Here is a 26505-nt window from a genome sequence, read left to right on the forward strand (position 1 = left end):
GCTAGCACTTTGAGAGGCCGAGGCGGGCGGATCACAAGGTCAGGAGTTCGAGACCAGCCTGGCTAACATGGTGAAACCCTGTCTCTACTAAATGTAAATAAATAAATTTTCTGGGTGTGGTGGCACATGCCTGTAATTCTAGCTACTCAGCAGGCTGAGGCAGGAGAATTGCTTGAACTGGGACCCAGGAGGCAGAGGTTGCAGTGAGCTGAGATCACGCCATTGCTCTCCAGCCTGGGCAACAAGAGCAAAATTCTGTATTTAAAAAAAAAAAAAAAAGAAAGAAAGAAAGTTTATTCCTGTTTGCCCAGTTCCTCTCCTTCCCAGAGAAAGGCTCCATTAGCATTCAGGTGCATTTCCCCCAGAACTTTCCTGTGTAGATTCCCACATACCCCCACACGTTTGTTTGCTTGTTTCTTTTTCTTTTAACATAAGTGAGATCTACCTGTTATCCTGTGACACCTTTTCTTTAACCATGAGGCACCTTTGCATCCGCATTTAATAATAGTCACTGCCTCTAAGGGCTGCTGTGAGGCTCAGATGGGATCATGGGTCTCAAGTGCTGAGCAGAGCAACTTGGATTAGTTGCATTGAAAGCGCTCAGTAACACTTACTTTTTGGCCCCGCGCAGTGGCTCAGGCCTGTAATCCCAGCACTTTGGCTCACTGCAACCTCTGCCTCCCAGGTTCTAGTTATCCTCCTGCCTCAGCCTCCCAAGTAGCTGAGATTACAGGCTCCCACCCATCAGGCCCAGCTAATTCGTGTATTTTTAGTAGAGCCAGGGTTTCACCGTGTTGGTCAGGCTGGTCTCAAACCCCTGACCTCAAGTGACCTGGCCGCCTCGGCCTCCCTGAGTGCTGGGATTACAGGTGTGAGCCACCGCGCCTGGCCACGCCGTTATTTTATAGCACATCCACAAAAGGGCTGCGTGTCTTGCCTAAAAGGTACCCGGCGTTTTCTTGTGATGTGCTCTCTGCTGTGCCCCTGAGCTTGGCCATATGCTCTGCAGCCTGATTCAGCACCTGTGTGTGCCCTGGAGGAATGTGCACACCCCGAGGCTAAAACCACTGAACCCGGCCCAGGCCACATCCCGCCGTGGGCCTCAGGAAATGCTGAACTGAACTACTTTTCAGAAGGAGGGTGGTGTGTCCCTGGGCAAGTCACCGCCCCTCTCTGTGCCTCAGTCTTCTTGTGTGTAAACTGGGGATAGTAAAAGGATCCCCCACATGGGATTGCTGTGAGGACTGGATGAGGCACTGTGATACAGCTGCTGCTTTTATCCTTGCCTTCCTGCCGGGGTGGGCAGCCAGGGTCACTCACTGTTATTCTCATGCCTGTCTGGAGAAGACCACTCATTTTATTGACTCCGTTTGTTTATAAATATTTATTTTAAAAAAATTTTATCAAAAAATAAGTTTTATTGGCATCTAAAAACAAAATTTTCCTAACATTGAAACATAACATGAATATTTATGTTATTGTGTTCTTGTTTCTTTTTTTTTGAGACGGAGTCCCGCTCTGTCACCTAGGCTGGAGTGCAGTGGCACGATCTCGGCTCACTGCAAGCTCCGCCTCCCAGGTTCACGCCATTCTCCTGCCTCAGCCTCCCGAGTAACTGGGACTACAGACGCCCGGCACGTCACCCGGCTAGTTTTTTGTATTTTTAGTAGAGACAGGGTTTCACCGAGTTAGCCAGGATGGTCTCACTCTCCTGACCTTGTGATCCGCCCGCCTCGGCCTCCCTCTTGTTTCTTTTTTACTCACTGCAGTGTGAGGAGCAAATCACAAACATTTACTTTAGAGAAACAGAGACCATAGTGTAGATTTTACAAAATCACTTTTTAAAATCTCTGTATTGTGCTCCTCAAATACCTAGAGCCAGTCTGTGCGTAAAATGTCACACTGTTGTCTAAACCTTAAAATTCTACATCAGCCTAAAGATACAGATGAGATATACCTCTACTTGCTCTTTTGAAATATATCTATTACCTTATCCAACCTAATGATAGCTATCTAAAAAATTCTTTCTTCCATAGGAAGTCTCTGACAAGCTGTTACCCATTTCCTTGACGTTAAAAGAGTCTGGAGGCAACATTTCTATTTTATCAGAAAAATTCTTTTAAAGTTTACCTATCATGTTCATATTAAGAACATTGTCTGTGACCGGGCACGGTGACTCACGCCTGTAATCCCAGCACCTTGGGAGGTCGAGGTGGGCGGATCCCCTGAGGTTGGGAGTTAGAGACCAGGCTGGCCAACATGGTGAAACCCTGTCTCTACCAAATATACATAAATTCGCTGGGTGTGGTGGCGGGTGCCTGTAGTCCCAGCTACTCAGGAGGCTGAAGCAGGAGAATCGTTTGAACCTGGGAGGCAGAGGTTGCAGTGAGCTGAGATCATGCCATTGCACTCCTGCCTGGGAGACAGAATGAGACGCCATCTCAAAAAAAAAAAAAAAAAGCAATGTCTGTAGAAGTCAGTTGTTTAACTATTTTAAGAGAAAGGTGAACATGAACATCAGGTTAATTGTCGCAGACAAAAATGAACTGCTATGGTCCAGTCAGCCATTATGTATCACAGAGAGATGCCAGCATTACAGAAGGTGTCTCTGACCTACTGAGCGATGATTATGTCCCCTCAGTTTCTGTGCCTTCTGCCACTGGTTCACTTTCTGTGTCAGCAGCTGTGTCACTCTTCTTGTTTATGTTCGTATTTATTGAACACCTACTATGTACTCTGAGCCCTGGGATACAGCAGTGAACAATTAGAGCCTGTCCTCATGGAGTGGCTGGTGCAGTGGGCGTGGGAGACAGTGTACACTCAAGCGCACGAGCCCCAAGAGGGCTGGGGAGAGGCAGTGCCCTGAAGAAGGCAGCGCGGGAGGGGACAGAGGGACACAGGGCTGGGAGGGCGCTCTGCATCGACCAGAGATCCACAGGATGCCAAGGGGTCTTTTGGGGAAGAACATTCCAGGAAGGGCAGCTCCCCAGCGCTGAGGCCTGGGAGGCCACCTTTGGCGGCAGCGTGAGTGAGAGGGGGGGAGGTTGGGGGAGTCACGGCTTCCCAGGATGGACTGGGAATTCCTTACTCTCTCCCTCTGCTGCGATCGAAGGCGCCTTGGCAAATCCAGGAGACAGCTCCGCCCAGCAACTGGCCCCAGGTGGGCCGAGTGGAATTCCGGAACTACTGCCTGCGGTACCGAGAGGACCTGGACTTCGTTCTCAGGCACATCAATGTCACCATCAATGGGGGAGAAAAGGTGGGTACACATGGCCCCATTGCTCCACCCATCCCCAGTCGGGCACAGGGTGCCACCAGGCAGATGAATCAAGCTGTGGCGTCTCCGCAGTCACTCACGGCTCCACACCTCCGCTTGAATGGCTTTTCCAGGGGATGCGAGTGGAGCGTGGCAGTAAAAGCTGTTCAGAGCGCATCCAACTTGTAGAAGTGAAGGCTTTTAGACGAACTGACAGCCCAAAGACCAAATGAGCCCCACAGATACGTTTTGGAAGATTTTTTATTTATTTATTTATTTATTTTTGAGACAGGGTCTCGCTCTGTCGCCCAGGCTAGCGTGCAGTGGTATGATCTCAGCCCACTGCAACCACAGCCTCCCAAGTCGGGGGACTGCGAGTGGTTGGGACTGCAGGTGTGTGCCGCTACGCCTGGCTAGTTTTGTATTTTTTTGTAGAGATGGGGGTCTTACTATGTTACCCAGGCTGGTCTGGAACTCTTGAGCTCGACCGATCTGCCCGCCTCAGCTTCCCAAAGTGCTGGGATTACAGGAATCAGCCACCATTCCTGGCCCCTGGAAGAAGTTTGTTTGTTTGTTTGTTTGTTTGTTTTTTGAGATAGAGTCTTACTCTGTTGCCCAGGCCAGAGTGCAGGGGCCCAATCTTAGCTCACTGCAACTTCTGCCTCCCGGGTTCAAGTGATTCTCCCGCCTCAGCCTCCCGAGTAGCTGGGATTACAGGCACGCGCCACCACGCCTGGCTGATTTTTGTATTATTAGTAGAGATGGGGTTTTGCCACGTTGGCCAGGCTGGTCTTGAACTCCTGACCTCAAGTGATCCACCCGCCTCGGCCTCCCCAAGTGCTGGAATTACAGGTGTGAGCCACCGCGACCAGCCTGGAAGAAATTTGAATAAGTTGCAAGTACTAAAAAACCTGGAACACTTAATATAAAGATTTATTTTCTGCTTTTTTTGTAAGATGAGAACATCTGGCAGCGTCAGGCCTGGCTCTTTATAGACAGCCTCTGAGCCTCCTGGCTCACCCCAGTCCCTCCCTGTCCCATTCAGTGCCTACTTGGCCCCTCCGAGACATCAGAATCTGTGATCTCTAGAATAAGGGGTCACCATCCCTTCTAGGGGATGGCTTAAGGGAAGTGAGAACTCGTCAGATTTTTGGAACCTTCTCTTGGTTCTGAGCTTTACTTGGAAGAGGTTCCTTGACCTGAGCGAGACCCTTAGGCTGTCCTCTGGAATCGGTCTGAGAGTATTCCTGGCCGTTTGCTGGGGAACAAGGCTGGTCTCACCTCTGAACATAGGGACTTGTTGAACTGTTCTTACGTCCCTCCCACAAAGGTCAGAACATTCTGTTCCCGGCAGATAATTTCTGTCTGAGTTACCAAGAAGAGCAGAGTGGGTGATGTTCTTGCTGTCTTTGTTTTTTTTATTTTGTTTTGTTTTGAGACAGGGTCTCACTCTGTCACCCAGGCTGGAGTCCAGTGGTGCTATCTCGGCTCACTGCAACCTCCGTCGCCCAGGTTCAAGTGATTCTCCTGCCTCAGTCTCCCGAGTATCTGGGACTACAGGTGCCCGCCACCATGCCCAGCTAATTTTTGTATTTTTAGTAGAGATGGGGTTTCACCATGTTGGCCAGGCTGGTCTCGAACTCCTGACCTTCTGTGATCCACGTGCATCGGCCTCCCAAAGTGCTGGGACTATAGGCACGAGCCAGCACGCCCAGCCCTTATTGCGTCTTTATAACTTATCTCACGTCATGAGAATTTTTGCCCGCATGCTGCTCTGTGACGCCCCTGTAGGAGGGCAGAGGAAGCCCGCCTCTCAGGAGCCCAGCGGGAAGGGGAGAATCGGAGATCAGGAGCGTCAGTCATTGACCATTAGCCAGAGAACCTAGTTCCTTCAAGAGAGGCTGCACGGAGACCAGGTCATAGCAAAGGGCCAGAAGGTCTGCCTGAATCTTGCAGATATTTCAACAGCTCATGATGGGAAACTCACCATCAGAGATGTGGAAAACACCGTGGGTAAATGAGGAAATGCCTGATTATTACTTAATAGTTACTTGAGTTGAAACAAATAGGGCTTTGTTGGAAATTCCTTCTGCCTCTTCTGTATGTTTTTGAGGTCTCTAGTAACTTATAAAAAGCTGAGTAATTCCTTTCGGGAGCCTGGCAAAGGGAAGAGAGTCCTTCTTGACCTTCGACCAAAGCACCCTTAAAGGAGTGTCTCTGGGCAGCAGGCGAAGGAGAGGGCTGTGGAGTTGGGTCGACCAGATGACTGATGCCTGAGGTGGGGCCGAGATGAGGGCACTGTGGGGCAGGGACAAGTCCGGATGCCAGCATTCCCACCACACCTGCACCCTTCTGTCCTGCAGGTTGGCATCGTGGGACGGACGGGAGCTGGGAAGTCATCCCTGACGCTGGGCTTATTTCGAATCAACGAGTCTGCCGAAGGAGAGATCATCATCGATGGCATCAACATCGCCAGGATCGGCCTGCACGACCTCCGCTTCAAAATCACCATCATCCCCCAGGTGGGCTCTGGGTGTGGCCCAGGCGGTGAGCCAGGGCTGGCAAGCCCTGTGATGGCACTAACAGTGATGTATGTTTATTTTGGGAGCAAACATACATTTGGCCCTACTTTGTCGTTTTTTGGTTTTGTTTTGTTTTTTCTGAAACAGGGTCTCGCTCTTTTGCCCAGGCTGGAGTGCACTGGCGCAATCTCAGCTCACGGCAACCTCCGTCTCCCAGGCTCAAGCGATTCTCCCATCCCAGCCTCCTCAGTAGCTAGGACTACAGGCACACGCCACCACACCCAGCTACATTTTTTTTTGTATTTTTTGTGGAGATGTGGTTTCACCTTGTTGCCCAGGCTGCTCTTAAATTCCTGGGCTCCAATGATCCACCCACCTTGGCCTCTGAAAGTGCTGGGATTACAGGCATGAGCCCCTGTGCCTGGCCTTTGTTGTTTTTATTGAAGTTAGGTTATGCCACTGTTCCCCTGAATTTCCTGTTAGCATACGATTAACAATGTGGGAATTAACTATCAGCCCCAACTTCCCGTCCCCGCAAGGGGTAGTTTCGGAGCGTCTAGAAAAATCCAAAAAGACACCATCTTCTCTCTCTGCTGCCAGAGTCAGACTGAGAATCTCTAACCCTTCCACGAGCTAGACAAGAAATAAGACTTTTTAATTTTAGATTCACGGGGTGCACCTGCAGGCTTGTTACATGGGTATATTGTGTGATGCTGACACTTGGGCTTCTGCGGATCTCATCACCCAAATATTGAATAAAGTACCTGAGAGAGAGTTTCTCAACCATGACCCTCCTCCATCTGTCCCCACTTTTGGAGGCTCCGGTGTCTATCATTTCCATCTTTATATCCATGAATACCCAGAGTGGAGCTCCCACTTATAAGTCAGAACATGCAGTATTTGGTGAGAAATAAGGATTTTCTTTTCTTTTTTTTTTTTTAAATTGAGACAGAGTCTCACTGTGTCACCCAGTTCTGTGGCATGATCTCAGCTCACTGCAACCTCCACCTCCTGGGTTCAAGCGATTCTCCCGCCTCAGCCTCCCAAGTAGCCGGGATTACAGGTGCACACCACCATGCCTGGCTAGTTTTTGTATTTTTGGTAGAGACGGGGTTTTACCATGTTACCTAGGCTGGTCTCCATCTCCTGACCTCACGTGATCTGCCTGCCTCGGCCTCCCATAGTGCTGGGATGAGCCAACATGCCTGGCTGAAATAAGGATTTTCTAGACCAATCCCTGCAGGTGGATTTCTTAATATGTTGCCTTTTAGTGTAATCTTCCCTAATGTTTCTTACAAGATTCCCTTTTGGAGTTGGAGGACGGGAGAATCCATGGGACTTTATGTTAGGAATCACCTGTGCTGTATCTCATTTTGGAAGGTTCTCAATCCAGTTGCCATATTGAAGGCTCTAGGAAGTTGTATGGAAAGGAAACCTTTTATTCTGCCAAACTCAGATTTTCCAGACTTTTTAAATTTTTCCATCATTAAGGAATTTTTTTTTTTTTTTTTTTTGAGACAGAGTCTCGCTCTGTCACCCAGGCTGGAGTGCAGTGGCATGATCTTGGCTCACTGTAACCTCCGTCTCCCAAGTTGAAGTGACTCTCTTGCCTCAGCCTCCCGAGTAGCTGGGACTGCAGGTGTGCACCACCATGCCCAGCTGATTTTTGTATTTTTAGTTGAGACAGGGTTTCGCCCTGTTGGTCAGGCTGGTCTCGAACTCCTGACCTCAAGTGATCCGCTCGCCTCAGCCTCCCAAAGTGCTGGGATTACAGGTGTGAACCACTGTACCTGGCCTTTTTCTCCATTATTAGCATCTGCAGAAATAGTGATTCCAAGGAGCTCTGACAGCCCACCTTCAGCAGTCCTGGCCAGAGGTCCTTCGGCCTCACCTCGTCTCCATGCATGTCAGCGTGACATAGGCATCACGTGCTGTCCACTCTCTTCTCTCTGAACAGGACCCTGTGTTGTTTTCGGGTTCCCTCCGCATGAACCTGGACCCGTTCAGCCAGTACTCGGACGAAGAAGTCTGGACGTCCCTGGAGCTGGCCCACCTGAAGGGGTTCGTGTCAGCCCTTCCCGACAAGCTGGACCACGAGTGTGCAGAAGGCGGGGAGAACCTCAGGTAGGCGGGGGTGAACGGGGAGACACCAGATAAGGTGTCCTAGGTGCCACCTCGGTAGGGGTGTTTGAAGATTCTGTCCAGGTCTGTGTCAGACCTGGATTTGAATCCCAGTTGTGCCGCAGATAAACCATTTGTCCCTTCACCTCTTGGAGCCTCAGTTTCTGTATCTGTGAAATGGGTCTTAATCCAGGCTCTTTGTACCATGAGGTAGAATAACCAGGATGGCCAGTACATTTCCCACCAGCTCCGTGCAGTTGAGAGTGGCTGTCAGTTGTTAAGCTCTGGAAAGGCTTCTGTACCAGCTGGTCACTGGCACTGCTCTGAGACCTCAAGTACCCATGTACTACCCCAGCTGTCTTGGTCCTGACCAGGATCCTGGAGCTCTGTCCATGACCTGGCGACTAAATCATTAATGCCTGGCACACCAGCAGAACCTCTGGGGTCCCGCTCTGGTGGTGTTTGTTAGTGCCTGCTTCTGGTTCTGTTATCCGTCTCCATGACAACCAACCATAAAGCGTCAGTCACGTTGGGGTATAAAGCAATGATCATTGCTCCCAAATGAGGGCAGTCAGCCGGATGACTCTGCTGATCTTGGCTGGGCTCACATGCATGTCTGGGGGTCAGCTGGCTGTTGGCCTCAGGTGGGGCAAGAAGGGTATACTCGGTGCATCCCTCGTTCTCCAGCAGACCAGTTTGGCATGTCATGGCCATGGCAGGGGCACAAGAGCGTGCAAGCACCCATGTGCATCTCACAGTATTCTTTTGGCTGGTGTTATGTTTGCCAGTGTCCCGTTGGCCAAAGCAAGGTACATGTCTGAGTCCAGAGCCACCTGTAATGGCCCCACAGGTGGATAGGGATGCATGGATATTAGCCCTTTTTTTTTTTTTTTCTGAAAACAGGGAGTCTCACTGTGTCACCCAGGCTGGAGTGCAGTGGTGCAACCTCCGCCCCCAGGCTCAAGCAGTTGTCCTGCCTCTGCCTCTCAAGTAGCTGGGATGACAGGTGCCTGCCACCACGCCCAGTTAATTTTTGCCTTTTTAGTGAGATGGGGTACCACCACATTGGCCAGGCTGTCTCGAACTCCTGGTGTTAAGTGCTCCACCCGCCTTAGCCTCACAATGTGCTGGGATTATAGGTGTGAGCCACTGTGCCCGACTTTTTTTTTCTTGCCTAGGCTGGAGTACAATGGATTGATCTCAGCCTCTTACTTCTGGACTGGAACAATCCTGCCTCAGTCTCCCGAGTAACTGGGACTATAGGAGCATGCCACTACACCCAGCTTATTTGTTTATTTTTGTTTTTAGGAGAGATGGGGGTCTTGCTTTGTTGCCCAGGCTGGTCTCAAATTCCTGGCTTCAGGCTATCCTGCCACCTCGGCCTCCCAAAGTGCTGGGATTGTAGGTGTGAGCCACTGTTTTGAGAATGATTCTGAACCTACATCTTGCTGAATAGGAGATGTGCTCTGATTGATTAGTGATGTCTGCTGCAGACACAGATGTTGGGAGTGGCCGTGGTTTCCTGGTTGAGCCACATCGAGTGTCTCCTTTCACATCTCCCAGCCTGGGCCTAGGTTCAGAGTCAGGGGTGGTTTGATCTAACACCGTCTCCTGGTCTTTTTCTTTCGGTCAAGTGTTGGGCAGCGCCAGCTTGTGTGCCTGGCCCGGGCCCTGCTGAGGAAGACGAAGATCCTTGTGTTGGATGAGGCCACAGCAGCTGTGGACCTGGAAACGGACGACCTCATCCAGTCCACCATCCGGACACAGTTTGAGGACTGTACCGTCCTCACCATCGCCCACCGGCTCAACACCATCATGGACTACACAAGGTGATGCCCCTGGCACAGTGGCCTCTAGGCTTTGAGTGTTTGCCTTACTCACTGGCTCATTCATTCATTCATTCAACACTGTCCTTATCCCTAGTGACAGCTCCAGTGGGTGGATCCTCTCTTCATCCTGGATGGTACCAGGTATTTCTTTTTTTTTTTTTGAGACAGAATCTCACTCTGTCTCCCAGGCTGGAGTACGGTGGCGCGATCTTGGCTCACTGCAACCTCCACCTCTGGGGTTCAAGCAGTTCTCCTGCCTCAGCCTCCTGAATAGCTGGGACTACAGGCATGTGCCACCACGCCTGTCTAATTTTTGTATTTTTAGTAGTGACAGGGTTTCACCATGTTGGCCAGGCTGGTCTTGAACTCCTGACCTCAGGCGATCTGCCTGCCTCAGCCTCCCAAAGTGCTGGGATTACAGGCATGAACCACTGTGCCCAGTGGTACCAGGTATTTCTGACATCATCCAGTCATTCATTCTGTCATCGTATCTGCATAGCGCACCTGCCATGTTCCCAGACACTGGGGACTCTGTAGGCTGCTATCAGACAAGGTCCCTGCCTCTAGGACCAATTAGCTTATTAGATAGAGGAGACAAAATATACAGAGCAACAAGCCAGCGGGATTCCAGAGGGCAGCAAGTGCTGGGAAGGACGCTTGCCGAGGAGACGGGATAGCAGGTGCCAGGCAGGGCCATTGTTTACATCGAGCACTGCAGGCCCAGTGCCTGGGGTCCACAAAAAAGGTTTTATTTTTTAAAAAGAAGCAGGCCAGGTGCGATGGCTCACGCCTGTAATCCCAGCACTTTGGGAGGCCGAGGCGGGCAGATCACCTGAGTTCGACAGTTTGAGACCAGTCTGGCCAACATGGTGAGACCCTGTCACCATTAAAAATACAAAAATTAACCGAGTGAGGTGGTGCGTGTCTATAATCCCAGGTACTTGGGATGCTGAGGAAGGAGAATTGCTTGAACCCGGGAGGTGGAGGTTGCAGTGAGCTGAGATGGTGCCACAGCACTCCAGCCTGGGCAACAGAGTGAGACTCCATCTCAAAAAAGAAAAAAAAGAATATAATCCAACCTTGTTTTCATTTATACCAACACAGTCATAAAATAGAAATTTTAGCATTTTGTGTGGAGAAAGCCGCCTCCGCAGGCATCAGTGCCGGGGATCACAGAAGTCACAATGCGGCCGTAGTGCCAGGATCTTGGGGGGTTTTGAGTTTTGCTTGAGTCACCTCTGAGGAGGTGACATTTTAGCTGAGACCTGAACAATGAAAGGGAGTCAGCTGTGAGAAGATCTGGGACAGCGATCTGCAACCTTGTTCTTAAGGGCTGGGGTAGTTTCAGCTTTGCGGGCCACATGGCCTCTCGGCCACTTGACTCCAGTGTTGCCTTGTGAGCGCAGTCATAGTGAACAAATGAATGAGCATGGCTGTGTTCCAGTAAAACTTTATTCATAAAAACAGGCAGGGGGTCAGATTTGGCCTGCAAGCCACAGTTTGCCAACCTTTGATCTAAAGGAAGAATAATTCTAGGCAGCCGGTACAGCCGAATGTAAAACCGAATGAATGTGCTTAATGAATTTGAAGGCTAGCATGAGGAGGCCATTGTACCTAGAGGCTGGAATTGAGGGGACGGGGTAGGAGATGAGGCCAGAAATGTAGGCAGGGGCTAGATCTTAGAGCAGCATGTAAGCGCGGTGAGAAGCTTGGAACTTATTCTAAGTGCCCTATAAAGCCATTGGAAGGTTTTAAGCAGGGGAGTGACATGAGTTTCTATTTTATTTATTTATTTTTGAGATAGGGTCTCACCCTGTCGCCCAGGCTGGAGTGCAGTGTTGGGATCACAGCTCACTGCGGCCCCAAGCGATCCTCCTGCCTCGGCCTTCCAAAGTGCCGGGATTATAGGCGTGAGTCTCTGCACCCAGCTGACATGATGTTTCTAGTTCACTGAGTACCACCTACTAAGTGACAGATACTGAGTTAGTGCTTTTGAAATATAGGACATAGAAATGAGGACAGAAGTGGGCAGTGTCAAATCTTACAGGACCTAAAATATTAGGGGTCAGCCAACTATGGCCCACAGGCCGTAGATCTGGCCCCTGGCCTGTTTTTATGAATAAAGTTTTATTGGCACACAGCCACATCTGTTCATTTTCCTGTTGTCTCTGGCAGCTTTCACACTATAAATACAGCAGAGATGCGTAGTTGTAACAGAAACCATATGGCCTGTAGAGCCTGAAGTATTTGCTGTCTGGCCTTTTTCAGAAAAATGTTGCCAATGTGAACAGTCAACACTGTTAATACTGTTCCCACCATGATTGATGTGGGGTAGATATTAAGGAGGTGGCCTCATGGGAATTTGACATTGACTAGAAATAGAGATGGAGGGTGAGCAACCAGCTGGACGGCTGCTGACCAGTCCTAGCAGAAAGTGTTAGGGACCTGACCCAAAGCAGTAACTTACCCAGGTCACTTGTCCCGGGGGCATGAGGTGCTCACCCCTCTCCTTCCTCTCATGTCCGTATCCCCTCCCGCTACAGGGTGATCGTCTTGGACAAAGGAGAAATCCAGGAGTACGGCGCCCCGTCGGACCTCCTGCAGCAGAGAGGTCTCTTCTACAACATGGCCAAAGACGCCGGCCTGGTGTGAGCCGTAGAGGTGGCATATCTGGTCAGAACTGCAGGGCCTACATGCCAGCGCCCAGGCAGGAGTCAGTACCCCTGGGAAACCAAGCCTCCCACACTGAAACCAAAAAATAAAAACCAAACCCAGACAACCAAAACATACTCAAAGCAGCAGCCATCGCCATCCCGTCCCCTGCCTGGAACTGGCCGTGAAGACACGGGACAGACACAGAGAGGCGAGCTGCCCAAAACATGCTCGCCCTTGCCCCTGGTGCCCTGAGACACACACACAGCCTCATGCCCCCGGGAATGCAAGTGTGTTCCTGGTGCTTCCCACAGACGAATTTTGGCAGCCAGACTTCTGAAGGAATTGGTTGTATAGAAGATCCTAGTGACCAAATCCAGCCAGCTGCCTCGGATCTCTCTAGCCGAAGTCTATGGACTGCAAGTCTTTGAGATGCCTGTGGCTCCCATCACCTCTAACATCCTTGTCTGGGTCCACCCGGAATGCTTCATTTCCTTGGGGCTGCAGTTTTGAGGTTGAGGGGCCTGGAGAACATCATTCCCTCCCTTTGGCAGTGTCCCAGGGCCCTGCATGGTCCTCTTACCAACATCTGGTCTTCCAGGCACTCAGAAGCTGGGAACCAGCATCGCAGCACCAGCTCTGCCAGTTCTTGCTTCAGGCCAGAGGCAGCCTCTGCGCTCCTAAGCCCGTCCTCCTGGAAGGGACCTGGTTGGACTAACGGATAACCTGGACCTGGAACTGCAGGGCCAGGGGATTGTCTCGTAGGGCCAACGTTCCACCTGGGGTTCCCCTCCCCACTCACCCCCACTCCAGACTTTCCCTTGCTTTTTTCTTTTGCTCAACATTGTAAGAACAATCAACGCCGTTATTACTGTTCCCACCGTGACTGATGGGGGGTAATATTAAGGAGATGGCCTCATGGGAATTTGACATTGACTAGAAATAGAGATGGAGAGAGAGCAGCCAGCTGGACGGCTGCTGACCAGTCCTAGCAGAAAACGTGTTAGGGGCCTTGCCTGAAGCACTGTTGGTTGCTTACAGTGTTGATTGCTTTTCTTCTTTTTTCTTACCGCCTCTTTACTTTCCCTCTCATGGTACCTGCTCATGGTTATGAAGCTTTCAAAGTAAAGAACACGAAGTACCTCCCAAGTATTACCAATGGGTACCAAAAAACGTCCCCTTGAAGTCTTTTCCTTTTTTTTAGACTTTAATTCTCTCCCTTGGCATCCGGTGAGTCCCCCAGGGGGGCAGCATTGTGGAGAACTTGACGTTTAGTTATTGATGCTCTTCCAGGACACGAAAGGAACCCATCTTTGAATATCAGTGATTTTTTTTTTCTTTAAGTACTGTTCCAGGGAGAAAAACTGTCTCAAAACTTGAACTTCTTGGGAAGAGAAGTGTTGGGCTGAGAAGTCACATTCCCAGGAAATACTGAGGAGCTCGCCCTGTGTTTGACCGTTTTGGTCTCTCTATTCCTGGAAGAAAACGGAGAAGCAGCATCTTTTGAAGCCTATTCTTTAATGTATCTCCGTTGGAGCCCAAAGTGAAATCCAGAAAGCAGCCAGAGCTGACGGCTGCCCCAGGACTCATACTTGCTAAGAATTACATCGCCGACTTCAAACCCAGAGAGCATCTTTCTTTTAGGTGAAAACACATATATTTATTTTTTGTAAGTTATACCATTCTTTCGCATTAGATAAACCAAGTTTTGGGGGATCCTTTTGTAATGACTTAAACTGGAAATGTGAACATTTGCAGTAAAAAAATATATATATATCTATATATTTTATTTCTTTCTAAACAGTAGTTCCCTTTCCTTTGGGGCCTCAGCGAGGGTTCCAGCCATCTCCTGCACGGTCAGGATCTGGCATCCTCCTGTTTCTGTTCTTTCCTTTTGACAGGTTGCCTCTAGTGGGAGCTGTTGCGAGAAAGGGCAAGTCCTGGACATCACTAGTCGGATGGGGTTTAGTGGGAAGGCGGGGCAGCCGCAAGGTGGACAGAGTCCCGGCTTTGGGGTCAGACAGATCCTGGCTTGAGTCCTGCTCTTGTCATTCGCTGTTCTGATGACCCTGGGAAAGTCACTCAGCCTCTGTGCCTCACTTGCTTTGTCTGTAAGATGAGGCTAATCGTACGTACCCTGTGAGCAGCGATGTGTGTGGTACTTGTAGCCTCGGTCAAGTTCTAAGACACAGGCGAGGCAGAAATCACATGTGGCCAGAATGATCCTTGAAAATCCTGCCCTCCCCCTGTCTTTTTTCCGCCCTCCCCCCACAGAGACAGGGTCTCACTCTGTTGCCCAGGCTGGTGTGCAGTGGCACAGTCCTAGCTCACTGCAGCCTCAAACTCCTGGGCTCAAGCAATCTTCCTGCCTTGGCCTCAGGCATGTGCCACCATGCCCAGCTAATTTTTTTAATTTTTTATAGAGACAAGGTCTTGCTATGTTACCCAGGTTGTTCTTAAACTCTTGAGCTCAAGGGATTCTCCTGCCTGAGCCTCCCAAAGTGCTGGGATTCAGGCACCTGGCCTGAAAATCCCTTTATGTTAGTCCAGAGAGGCAAGGCTGTGCTGCAGTAACAAATTCACCATAAAATCTTGGGAAATGATCACAAGGCTTTATTTCTTGCTCATGCAGTTCTTGATGAGGGTCAGCTGCCTCTCTAGGGTAGCCGACTTCCCTGTGACAAGTGATCCAGGCCGTCCTGGTTTTATCACATGGCCTCCCAAGGGCTGGCTTCCAGGTCCCCACAGCGGGAGAAGGGAGAGTGGACGACTCTCACCCACTCTTTCCACTGTGGTGAGAGAGTGGACGACTCTCACCACTCTTCTGAAACCAGAACTGACGCAGTCAATCCCACTCACAGCCCGTTGGCCAAAACGGGTCACATGGCCCCAACCCAGCCACTGCGGGAGCTGGGAAATGGAGGGGTGCCTGTGGAAGAGAAGTATTTCTCCCTTTCCTATCTCATGTGGTTCCCGAGTTTGGGACAGCGGAGTAGTCAGACTAGAGTGTTTGGTTTCTAACTTTGAACTGAGTGCGTCTGGGCTGTAAGGAATGTCTGTATTTGGGGAGCACACCATTTCTGCCACACTTAAAACCATGCACCAAGTACATGAGCAGATGGAACATTCCAGCACTGCCATTGTTCCCTCAAGCCTTCGTGTCCCCTGATTGAAATTGTTGGCTTGCCCTAGGGACTGTGGTGTACAAAGATGCTCAGAGAAGAGCTGGCGAGGTGGTGACCATTCGAATGAGTAGTAGTGTCTGGGTGCAGTGACTCATGTCCCAATGAAACTGTTGGCTTGCGTTAGGGACTGCGGAGTATGAAGTTGCCTAGTGAAAAGCCAGTAAGGTCATAACCATTAGAGTAGTTAGTATCGGCCGGGCATGGTGGCTTACATTGGAATGAAGTCACTGGCTTGCATTAGGAACCACGGAGTGTGAAGGTGCCCAGTGAAAACCTGGTGACGTTGTGACTATTAGAATTAGCAGTATTGGCCAGATGCGGTGGCTCATGCCTGTAATCCCAGCACTTTGAGAGGCTGAGTTCAAAACCAACCTGCCTGAGGCCAAGAGTTCAAAACCAGCCTAGGCAACCTAGTAGAACTGCGTGCATATAAAAACTGTTTTTGTTAAATTAGAAGTAGTTGAGGCTGGGCGCAGTGGCTCACGCCTGTAATCCCAGCACTTTGGGAGGCTGAGGCGGGTGGATTGCCTGAGGTCAGTAGTTCAAGGCCAGCCTGAACAACATGGTGAAACCCCGTCTCTACTAAAAACACAAAAATTAATTGGGCATCGTGGCACACACCTGTAGTCCCAGCTACTGGGGAGCTGACAGGAGAATTGCTTAAACCTGGGAGGTAGAGGTTGCAGTGAGCTGAAATCACGCCAGTGCACTCCAGCCTGGGTGACAGAGCGAGCTGAGGCTCCATTTCAAAAAAGTAGTTGGATCTACCGGCGGGAATCTTAATATAGGTGTGAGATATGTTTAGATCTCAAAGCCTGACCCTAAGTATTGAAGTCCCAGGTCAGATCCTAAGCAGTCCCCGAGAGCTCCGCGTGGTATGCACCTGTGCCTGTGTCTTGGGGTGGGGCAGCTGCATGCTCAGGTGGAATCCAGGGCTGGGTACAAGTTTAATCCCCTTGATGAAGAGGAGGCAGAGGGAGGCATAACTCCTCATCCAGGTGAGTGGAAGTGCTGTGGAAGGAAGCTGTGTTTTGTACCTACTACGTGCTGGCCCTGGGCTCACTGTAGAACTCTCCACATTGGAAAGGGTCCCGCGGGCCAGAGAGGTGTAAGGAGGGGGCTGGTGCTTCCCAGTGTTGACCTGTTCATCCGTCCTCATACCCGCCGTCAGATCCTACAGCAAATTTGTTTGATTTTCTGCCAAACACCCAGAATCTATCCACTCCCCATCCTCCCATTGCCACCCCGCTGGTCCCAGCCACCCCACCTTCTCCCTGCATCCCTGTAACAGCTTCCACTGTGATCTCTAGGCTTTTGCCCCCAGCGACACACACACACACACAATCACAGTATCCTCAACCCGGTGGCTATAGTGACCTTATGAAAACATGCATTGGCTGGGTGCGGTGACTCACCCCTGTAATCCCAACACTTTGGGAGGCCGAGGCAGGTGGATCACCTGAGGTCAGGAGTTCGACACCAGCCTGGCCAACATGGTGAAATTCTGTCTCTACTAAAAATACAAAAATTAGCCAGGTATGCTGGCAAGTGCCTGTAAAATTCCATCTGCTTGGGAGGCTGAGGCACAAGAATTGCTTGAACTGGGAGGTGGAGGTTGCAGTGAGTCAAGATCGTGCCCCTACACTCCAGTCTGGGAGACAGAGTGAGTGTCTTTTTTTTTTTTGTTTTTAAAAGAGGCAAGGTAGCCTGATGGTGAGGACATGGGCTCTGAAGCCAGACTGCTCGGGGAGAGACACCACTCATTCTGTTTTCTCATCTGTTAAAAGGGCCTGATGGTAGTACCTTCCTCATCCAAGTGTTCAGTAAGGGGCCCAGTGAGGCGGCTTCCTCCTCTGGTCCACTGAATGAGTGTGTGGCTGGCGGGCATTTAGAGCAGTGTCAGGTACATGTAGTTATGTGTCTGCAGTGGCGAGGTGGACAGTGGTGAGTTTGGTGCAGGCACTGACCAGAGAGGAGGTCCGCAGCCCTGCTGGATGGAATTCGTGTTCCACCCACCAGCCAGGCCCCGCTGGCAGGAGCCCATGGCAGGGGTATTAATGGCCTGGGCATCCCTGCTGGCACGTCTCCAGGCTGCCATGGTATGGGCCCAACAGCAGCCTCATGAGCAGGCTGGCAGGTGCTGGTTCCCACGTGCCGGCCGCCTGTGGTCCACCCTCTGCTGCCTGGCACGCAGCCTAGGAAGGAGGATCTGGTGGCCCTGGGTCATCCCAGGCTGAGTTTGCCAAATGTCCACGTGACAGAGTGCCTGGGGTCACTCTGCAAGGCAGTCAGGTGGCTCAGTGCCAGGCAGAGAAAAGACGGGCTGCCTCTGCCCTTCCATTCTCTAAAGGACAAAGGTGCCTGTGCAGTGACTTTGGTATTAGACCCAGAAGTAGATCCCCACTCTGTCCTTACTGGGTCACCTTGGCAAGTCATGTCAAGCCCTTGAGCCTCAGTTTCCTCAGCTGTGAAATGGAGCTAGACAGAGGTAGTGGGTCCACAGCGCTGCAGGCATGACTAGGGGCAGGCGAAGACTGCGGACTCCCTGCCTCACATTGAAGGTGGTAGAAGCTGCAATTAGATCTAGATGTGGTTTACTCCAGGCCAAAAGGGGCATCACAAAACCCTCTGTCAGGATGGGCATCAGAAAGTCCCATGACCTGATAGGCAGAGCTGGCCCTGTGTGCTTAAGAAAATGTGGAGTCCTTGTCCCGTCACCCTTGACACCGGCAAAGCCACTGCCCGAGTATCTGTGGATGATGGATGGCAGCGGGGCAGGTTAGACCAGGGATTTTCAACCAAGTGGGTCTTTTTGTTTGGGGTTTTTACGGACAGTCTCGCTCTGTCACCCAGGCTGGAGTACAGTGGTGTGATCTCGGCTCATTGCAACCTTCTCTGCCTGGGTTCAGGCGATTCTTCTGCCTCAGCCTCCAGAATAGCTGGGATAATAGGCGCCCACCACCACGCCCGGCTAATTTTTGTATGTTTGGTAGAGCCAGGGTTTCACCATGTTGGCCAGGCTGGTTTGGAACTCCTGACCTCAAGTGATTCGCCTGCCTCGGCCTCCCAAAGCGCTGGGATTACAGACATGAGCCACCGCGCCCAGCCCAACCAGGTGGTTTGACCCCTCCGGGGACGTATGGCAGTGTCTGAAGATACTTTGTCACAAGTCTGGTGGTGGTAGAGGGAGGATGTTACTGGCATCTAGTGAAGAAGAGACCAGGGCCGCTGCTGAGTGTCCTACGATGTGCAGGACATGTCCCCACAGCACAGCACTGTCTGGCCCCACATGTCAGTAAGGTTCAGAAAGCCTGGGGGACTGCCGTCTCTGCTTCCACGAACACATATCCACGTATTATGTTATCCTTGCTGCTGAGATTCCCTGGCGAGCATAAAGTTAGGATCAAGGGAGGTGTCTGATGTCTCACGCTGCCCTTTGCAGCGATCTATGTGTGGCCTTAAGCTGAGCTACTTTAGACTTAGTTTCTCTTTTCTGGTGCCTGAAGCTGGTTTGGTGAGTCCAGCATTAATAGTCTGACCACTGTCAGAAACAGGTGTGAGGAGGCTGGGCGTGGTGGCTGACGCCTGTAATCCCAGCACTTTGGGAGGCCGAGGTGTGGTCAGAAAATGGTGGTGGCTATGGCTATTCCGTATCCTCACCATAGTGTGGATTCATGAGCCTGCATGTGTGATAAAACTGCACGGGACAAAATAAACACACACACGAGTACAAGTAAAACGGGAAGTCGAGCAAGATTGTTGTGTCAGTGTCAATGCCCTGGCGGTGATGCTCTATACTAGAGTTTAGTAAGATGTTACCATTGGGAGAAACGGGGTAGCGAGTACACCAATCTATATTGTTGTTTCTTTAACTGCATGTGAGTCTGGGATTATCCCAAAATAAAAGTGTTAATTTCCAAAAAGTACACACAGCATGGCAGTCCCCCGTCCCAGGGATTCTGATTTAAGGGTCTACTGGGGAGCCTGGGCATGTCCTTGAGTCCCCGACGTGAGTCCAGGGTACAGCGGGGCTGAGAGTCACTGTTGACGTGGGCTGCAGGGTGGACAGGGCGAGCTGGGTCCTGCCCGGGCAGACCTGTGTATTGCTGGGTCCTTCCAGCTCTCATGCTCTGTGATAATCCGCCACTTTCTCTGCCATTTTCCTCCCAGAGAGCAAACACGGGTCTAGACTGAACGTCACGTGGAGCTATCAATGACCCCGGGTCACTTCCATCTCCAGCACTGCAGGCTCTGTGGGCTGGCCCGACGGGGGTACAGGTGAGGGTCTTGGGTCAGACCAGGCCTGACTCCTGGGCCAGCCTGTAAAACAGGCCCTTCTGGGCCAGCAGCTGGGCCGGACTGCCGCTCTCTGCCACCTGCCCCTTGTCCATGACCAGAACCCTGTGAGGGAGAGGGAGACAAAGAGGCTCTTTGGACACCAGCCCAGGCTCTCGGCAGCTGTGAGAGCCCAGTGTGTCTGCACTGAGGTTTTCTCCATAGAAGTCCTGCTTTCCGTGCAGCTCCCTGGCCCTCACAGCTGGGTTGGAGGCGTGTGCTGGGCGCATGTCCTTGGGCAGCCTTCCCGCTTGGCATGTGTTCCCGGGCATCGCTCCCACTCTGGCCCCATTCAGGGCCCTTCCAGCTCTAACCGGGACTGCCTCCGCTCACTTCCCCACTGCTGCAGGGTTGCAGTGAGGGCCGGCCGGGGCGGGGGCCTTACCGGGCACAGTCCATCACGGAGCGCAGGCGGTGCGCGATGAGCAGCACAGTGCACTGTGCAAACCAGCTCCCGAGTGTGGCCTGCATCTGCAGCTCCGTGCCCGGGTCCACGGCAGCCGTAGCCTCGTCCAGGATGAGGATCTGCGTCTTCCGGAGAAGGGCACGTGCCAGACACAGGAGCTGTTTCTGGCCCACGCTGGGAACGATTGGGACAATTAGGTGGGATGTGCGTTTGTGGGCATGTGTGGGTGTGCCCAGAAACAGGTCCCTGAAACAGTGCAGGAGCGAGGTGCCTGTGTTCAGGGTTCCCCACACATGGGGTCTGCGGCCCCTTCCTGCCGTCTTTGAGCAGGCTGACTGTAGGCAGGTCATTCAAACCCTTTGTGCCTCAGATTCCCACCTGTGAAATGGCTACTTTCTTTTTTCTGTTTATGGCTATGTCTTTCTTTTCTTTTCTTTTCTTTTTTCTTTTTTTATTTTTATTTTTTGAGATGGAGTCTTGCTCTGTCACCCAGGCTGGCGTTTAACGGCATGATCTCAGCTCACTGCAACCTCCGCCTCCCGGTTCAAGCGATTTTTTCTGCCTCAGCCTCCCAAGTAGCTGGAATTACAGTCATGAGCCACCATACCCGGCTAATTTTTTGTATTTTTAAAGTAGAGATGGGGTTTCACCATGTTGGTCTGGCTGGTCTCAAACTCCTGACCTCAGGTGATCCACCCATCTTGGTCTCCCAAAGTGCTGGGATTACAGGCGTGAGCCACTGCTCCCTAGTAGTTCTATTTCTAGGTTTTTTGAGAAATCCTCATACTATTTTCCATAGTGACAGTACTAATTTACATTTCCTTCATCAGCGAAAGCACAGCTTTGACTTCAGTCATGCCCTTGCAAACGAACCTACAATGACTCCCCACTGCTTCAAGAATCAAATGTACAGTCTTCCTAAGACATTCAAGGCTGGTGTTGGGTGGGCCTTAAATGCAGAGTGTACAACCCCTGGGTGGGGTTCCAGGAATGATCCACCACGCCTGGCCTGTTTATGGCTGTTTCTAGTTCTATGTCTTCACCTTGTGCCAAACACATTCTAAGGGCTAATATATTGACTCAATCCTCATAATGTCCACAAAGTAGATATTATTGTTCTCCTCTTTTGAGGGAGGAGGACACAGATACACAGAAGCTTAGTGGCTTGACCAAGGTCTCAAGGCGGGTCTCCAGGTGGGTTCATAATTTGAACCCAAGTCCTCTGACCCCAGAGTCTGTGCTCCTAATGGATCCGTCCTCATTGAATTGTGAAGACACGGCACATAAAAGTGTGTGGGGTTGTCACAGAGTAAGCCCTTGGCACGAAGTAGCACCCTCTAATTACAGGTGGAGAAGTTGAGATTCCAGGTCGTGAGGCCGGTGAGCCCCTGACTCAGGTGGGAAGTGGTCTCTGGGGCCCCAGCATGTCTGTCTTGCACCGTAAGCCCTTCCATGAAACAGCGTCCCTTTAGATGATTAGAACCTACTATGGTCATGCAGGCGTTTGAGTGCCTGGGTTTCATCCCGACCTCACTACTTATAAGCTGTGTGACCCCAGGCAAGCCCCAGGCCTCCAATTCCAACTGTGTGAAATGACATTATCAGGAGTGTGACTCAGAACTAAAATGAATATTTACTGTTTCCTCTATGCCTGCCACTGTTTCAACAACTTTGTGCATATAATTCAATTCTTGCAAGGTAGGTAGGTGCTGTTACTCCCACTTTACAGATGAGGAAACAGGCACAGGAGATAAGTAAGTTGCCCAAGATCCTACAGCTGGGGGGGCCTGGATTTGAGCCCAGGCAGTCTGTCAGCTGTGTATACTCTCACCCACCAAGGAATGCTGCTTTTCTAGTGCTTGAGATTATTTGCTACCACAAGCACTTCTGACACCCTCAGAGTCAGAGGGGTTTATAAACCCAGAACACCTTGGTTTGGTTTTGTTTTTTGGGGGGTTTTGAGACAGAGTCTTGCTCTGTCACCCAAGCTGGACTTCTGTAGCACCATCTCAGCTCACTGCAATTTCTGCCTTCCCGGTTCAAGCAATTCTCGGTGTCTCAGCCTCCCGAGTACCTGGGATTACAGGCATGCACCACCACACCTGGCTAATTTTTGTATTTTTAGTAGAGACGGGGCTTCACCATAGTGGTCAGGCTGGTCTCGAACTCCTGACCTCAGGTGACCCACCCGCCTCGGCTTCCCATAGTGCTGGGATTACAGGTGTGAGCCACCGTGCCCGGCTCCCTTGTTTTTTTAAAAGGCATGTACCTGTACACCTATGTTCATAGTGGCATTATTCAAAATGGCCAAGAGGTGGAAACAGCCTGGATATCTACTGGCAGATAAATGGATAAGCAAAACGTGGTCTGTCCATGGGGTGGAAAGTTCCTCAGCCTTAAAAAGGCAGCGAATGTGACGCATGCTACAATGCGGATGAACCTTGAGGACATCATGCCCTGTGAAATAAGCCAGTCACAAAAGGACAGCTACTGTGATTCTGCTTCTATGCAGGGTCTAGAGTAGTCACACTCACAGAGACAGAAAGGAGAATGCTGGTGACCAGGGGCTGGGGGAGGGGGACAAGGAGGGTTAGGGTTGCATGGGAACAGAGTTTTAGTTTTGTTACGTAACAGTGTGAATGTACCTAACACTATAGAAACTATACACTGAAAAATGGGTGAGATGGGCCCGGCGTGGCAGCTCACACCTGTAATCCCAGCACTTGGGGAGGCCTGTGCAAGTTCAAGTGCAGCCTGGGCAACATGGTGAAACCCTGTCTCTACAAAAAATAAAAAGATTAGCTGGCCGTGGTGGCTCACACCTGTAATCCCAGCTACTCGGGAGGCTGAGGTGGGAGGAACGCTTGAGCCTGGGAGGTGGAGGTTGCAGTGAGCTGAGACCTCACCACTGCACTCCAGCCTGGATGACAAAGCCAGATCCTGTCTCCAAAAAAAAAAAAAAAGTTTGAGATAGTAAATTTTGTGTGTATTTTTCCACACAACTTTTTGTTGTTGAGATGGAGCCCAGGCTGGAGTGCAGAGACGCAATATCGGCTCACTGCAGCCTTCACCTCCCTGGCTCAGGCTTTCCTCCCATCTCAGCCTCCCAAGTAACTAGGACTACAGGCGCGTGCCACCATACCCGGCTAATACTGTGTTCCATAGAGATAAGCTCTTGCTATGTTGCCCAGACTAGTCTCGAACTCCTGGACTCCCTCAGCCTCCCACAGTGCTGGGATTACAGGCATGAGTCACTGCACCCAGCCCACACTTCACATTTACCAAAAAAAAAAAAAAAAAAAAAAAAAAAAAAATCCTGTTACTTAAAGCCCCAGTGAGTGGTGGGGTTACCACCCACTATCAAACAATATTTTCAGAGCAAAATAAATACTGAGCAAGAGTAATAAAGGCTATCAGTAGCCCTGTGTCAGTTGAGGTTGGGTTTTGCCACCAAATAAATATAGAAGGCTAATTTAATTTGGGGGTGGGAAATCTTAGTATTCAGAGACGGTGTCAGAGCTTGAAATTGCCGGTAAGACACATGTGGTTATTAATATAACAGAGTGATAATCCTACTGGGGAAGGCATGGCCATCCCTTCCTCTCCCACCTGCAGGTCCCGGCCACAGTGGGATGACCATACCTCAGGTCCTCGCCTCGGTCGGCACACTTGTACTGCAGCTGGCCGGGCAGGCTGGCCACCAAGGCTTTGAGCTGCACAGTCTCCAGGGCTGCCCAGATAGCCTCGTCCGAGTGCTCCTGCAGCAGGTCAAGGTTCATCCGTAGAGAGCCAGGGAACAGGATGGGGTCCTGGGGGGGAGGGACGGTGGGTCAGAGCAGGGCCCCACCATGCCTCCCACCTCTGCCCACCCCCTCCACCATCCTCACCTGGGGGATGATGCTGATCCTGGAGCGCAGTGTGTGCAGCCCCACGTGGGCAATGGGGACCCCATCGATCCAGATCCCGCCCTCAGCTGCCTCCTGGAGCCGCAGCAGCCCACTGGCCAGGGAGGACTTCCCAGCCCCTGTCCTGCCAACGATGCCCACCTGCCCGGGGTTGGGAGGAAAGGCCTGCTCTGACCAGAGGGCTCCTGGGCATTTATTGGGGAGATGTTTCCACTGTACCCGAGATCTGTCTGTCCATCCCTCATTGTGTAAAGGTCCACCTTCCATCTCTCTATCTTTTCATCTGTCTACCTTTCTATATATCCACCCATCAGTCCATCCAGTCTTCCATCGGCGTTCTTCTCTATCTTCCCCTTATCCCGATGTCTCTCTCCCATCTTTCTCCCCGCCCTTCCTTCTGTTCCTCCATCTTTCCTCATCCTTCTATTTACACCTCTCCATCATCTCTTGTCCTTTCTTCCACTGCATCCCGTCCATCTGTCTGTCCGTCCATCCATCCATCCATCCATCTCTTATCCTTTTTTCCACCCCATTCCCCCATCCACCCACCCACCCATCCATCCATCCATCCATCCATCCATCATCCCTCCTCAATCCCATCCCTCCATCTCTCATTCTTCCATCCCATTCCATGCATCCATCCATTCATCTGTCTATCCATCTCTCATTTCTTCTTCCCTATTCATCCATCAATTCACTAATCCTTTCATTCATTTATTTTTTCTCCCATCCATCCATCCAGTCCCTCCTTCCCTCATCCATCCCTCCATTCATCCTCCATCCTATCCATGTGTTCATTCTCTTATCTATCTCCCATTCTGTTACCCACCCTCCATCCCTCTCTCTCTCGCTACTGTTGCATCCTCAGTGTCTGACACATGCTATGAGTTCAACATTATTTGCTTAATTCATGAATGAAACGTGTGGGTCACCTCACTGTATGCCAGGCGCATGTTTAGGCCCTGGAAGTATAGAAATTACAGAGTCCTTGCTCCAGTGTGCCCACCATCTGGTCTAGGAAAGAGTGCAGTTGAGTAAATGTAATACAGTGTGATGAACAATGCTATTTATTTTATTTATTTACTTATTTTTGAGATAGAGTCTTGCTCTGTCACCCAGGCTGGAGTTCAGTGGTGCGATTTCGGTTCACTGCAACCTCCACCTCCCAGGGTCAAGCAGTTGTCCTGCTTCAGACTATAGGTGCCTGCTACGACGCTCGGCTAATTTTTGTATTTTTAGTAGAGACGGTGTTTACACCATGTTGGCCAGGCTGGTCTCAAACTCCTGACCTCAGGTGATCCACCCACCTTGGCCTCCCAAAGTGCTGGAATTACAGGTATAAGCCATGGCACCCAGCCAACAATGCTGTTTGTTATCAGCTCTGGACCTCTGGCAATTCAGGGAAGCAAGGTGGTGCTGCTCCTGCTGCCTGGGATTTGATAGAGGTAATAAGAGAAGACCTCATGGAGGAAGGGATACTTGGATGGAAGCTTGAAGGATGAATAGGAGTTCAAGGAAGGGGAACACTCCAGGCGAACCGCACTAAGTGGGTTTCCAGAACTGGAAGCTCATGGAGCTCACAGCACCATGTGTCCCCCTGGCCAAGAGGCAGCTGCTCCACAATGTTGTTTAAGCCCTGGCAGAGCAATGAGTGATGGGGGGGATGGGCAGGGCCTGGGGTGGGCAGAGCCTTGAATGCCAGGCTCCGGAATTCAGACTTTACCCCAAGGGAAGCTGGAACTCGTAGGAGGTTTTGAGCAGGGGAATGACATGCAGTGTCATTCATGCTGATAAAGGTCAGGATGGCTGGGCACGGTGGTTCATGCCTGTAGTCTCAGCACTTTGGAAGGCTGAGGGGGGTGATTGAGGTCAGGAGTTTGAGACCAGCCTGGCCAACATGGTGAAACCCTGTCTCTACTAAAAATACAAAAATTAGCCAGGTATAGTGGTGCGCACCTGTAATCCCAGCTACTCAGGAGGCTGAGGCAGGAGAATCGCTTGAATCTGGGAGGCGGAGTTTGCAGTGAGCTAAGATCATACCACTGCACTCCAGCCTGGGCAACAGAGTGAGACTCTGTCTTAAAAAAAAAAAAAAAAAAAAAAATTATATATATATATCTCACACACAGGAGAGCTGATTGGAGCTGGTGAGACAGGATCCACTGTTTATTAGGGGACAAGGAGGGGACAGGGAGGAAGCCTCTGTAGGTTCAGAGAGGGAGGAAAGGGATCAGTGAAGGGGCTTGATGAGGCATCTGTAAAATGGGATAGTACTAGCACCTCCCTTATGGGGT

General features: G+C 50.9%; 2 protein-coding genes across 3 annotated transcripts in view; one reads left to right on the forward strand and one right to left on the reverse strand.

Annotated features, from left to right (window-relative positions):
• Positions 1 to 14162, forward strand: part of ABCC1 (ATP binding cassette subfamily C member 1 (ABCC1 blood group)) — a 192634-nt gene extending 178472 nt beyond the window's left edge. Inside the window, exons 27-31 of the mRNA XM_007986551.3 lie at positions 3113 to 3259; positions 5620 to 5778; positions 7736 to 7902; positions 9534 to 9728; positions 12272 to 14162. Coding sequence (XP_007984742.3) covers positions 3113 to 3259; positions 5620 to 5778; positions 7736 to 7902; positions 9534 to 9728; positions 12272 to 12380 — 777 coding nt within the window. The 3' untranslated portion in view covers positions 12381 to 14162. The remainder of the gene's footprint in view (positions 1 to 3112; positions 3260 to 5619; positions 5779 to 7735; positions 7903 to 9533; positions 9729 to 12271) is intronic.
• Positions 14163 to 16844: 2682 nt separating this feature from the next.
• The window catches only part of ABCC6 (ATP binding cassette subfamily C member 6), a 76301-nt gene continuing 66640 nt past the window's right edge, over positions 16845 to 26505 (reverse strand). For both annotated transcript variants that reach the window (XM_007986569.3, XM_037989817.2), the window contains exons 28-31: positions 24194 to 24352; positions 23949 to 24115; positions 20286 to 20480; positions 16845 to 19966 (exon numbers count right to left, since the gene is read on the reverse strand). In XM_007986569.3, the coding sequence (XP_007984760.3) occupies positions 19858 to 19966; positions 20286 to 20480; positions 23949 to 24115; positions 24194 to 24352 (630 nt within the window). In that variant the 3' untranslated portion in view covers positions 16845 to 19857. The remainder of the gene's footprint in view (positions 19967 to 20285; positions 20481 to 23948; positions 24116 to 24193; positions 24353 to 26505) is intronic.

Source organism: Chlorocebus sabaeus, chromosome 5, assembly GCF_047675955.1.
Source record: "Chlorocebus sabaeus isolate Y175 chromosome 5, mChlSab1.0.hap1, whole genome shotgun sequence".
Lineage (NCBI taxonomy): Eukaryota > Metazoa > Chordata > Mammalia > Primates > Cercopithecidae > Chlorocebus > Chlorocebus sabaeus.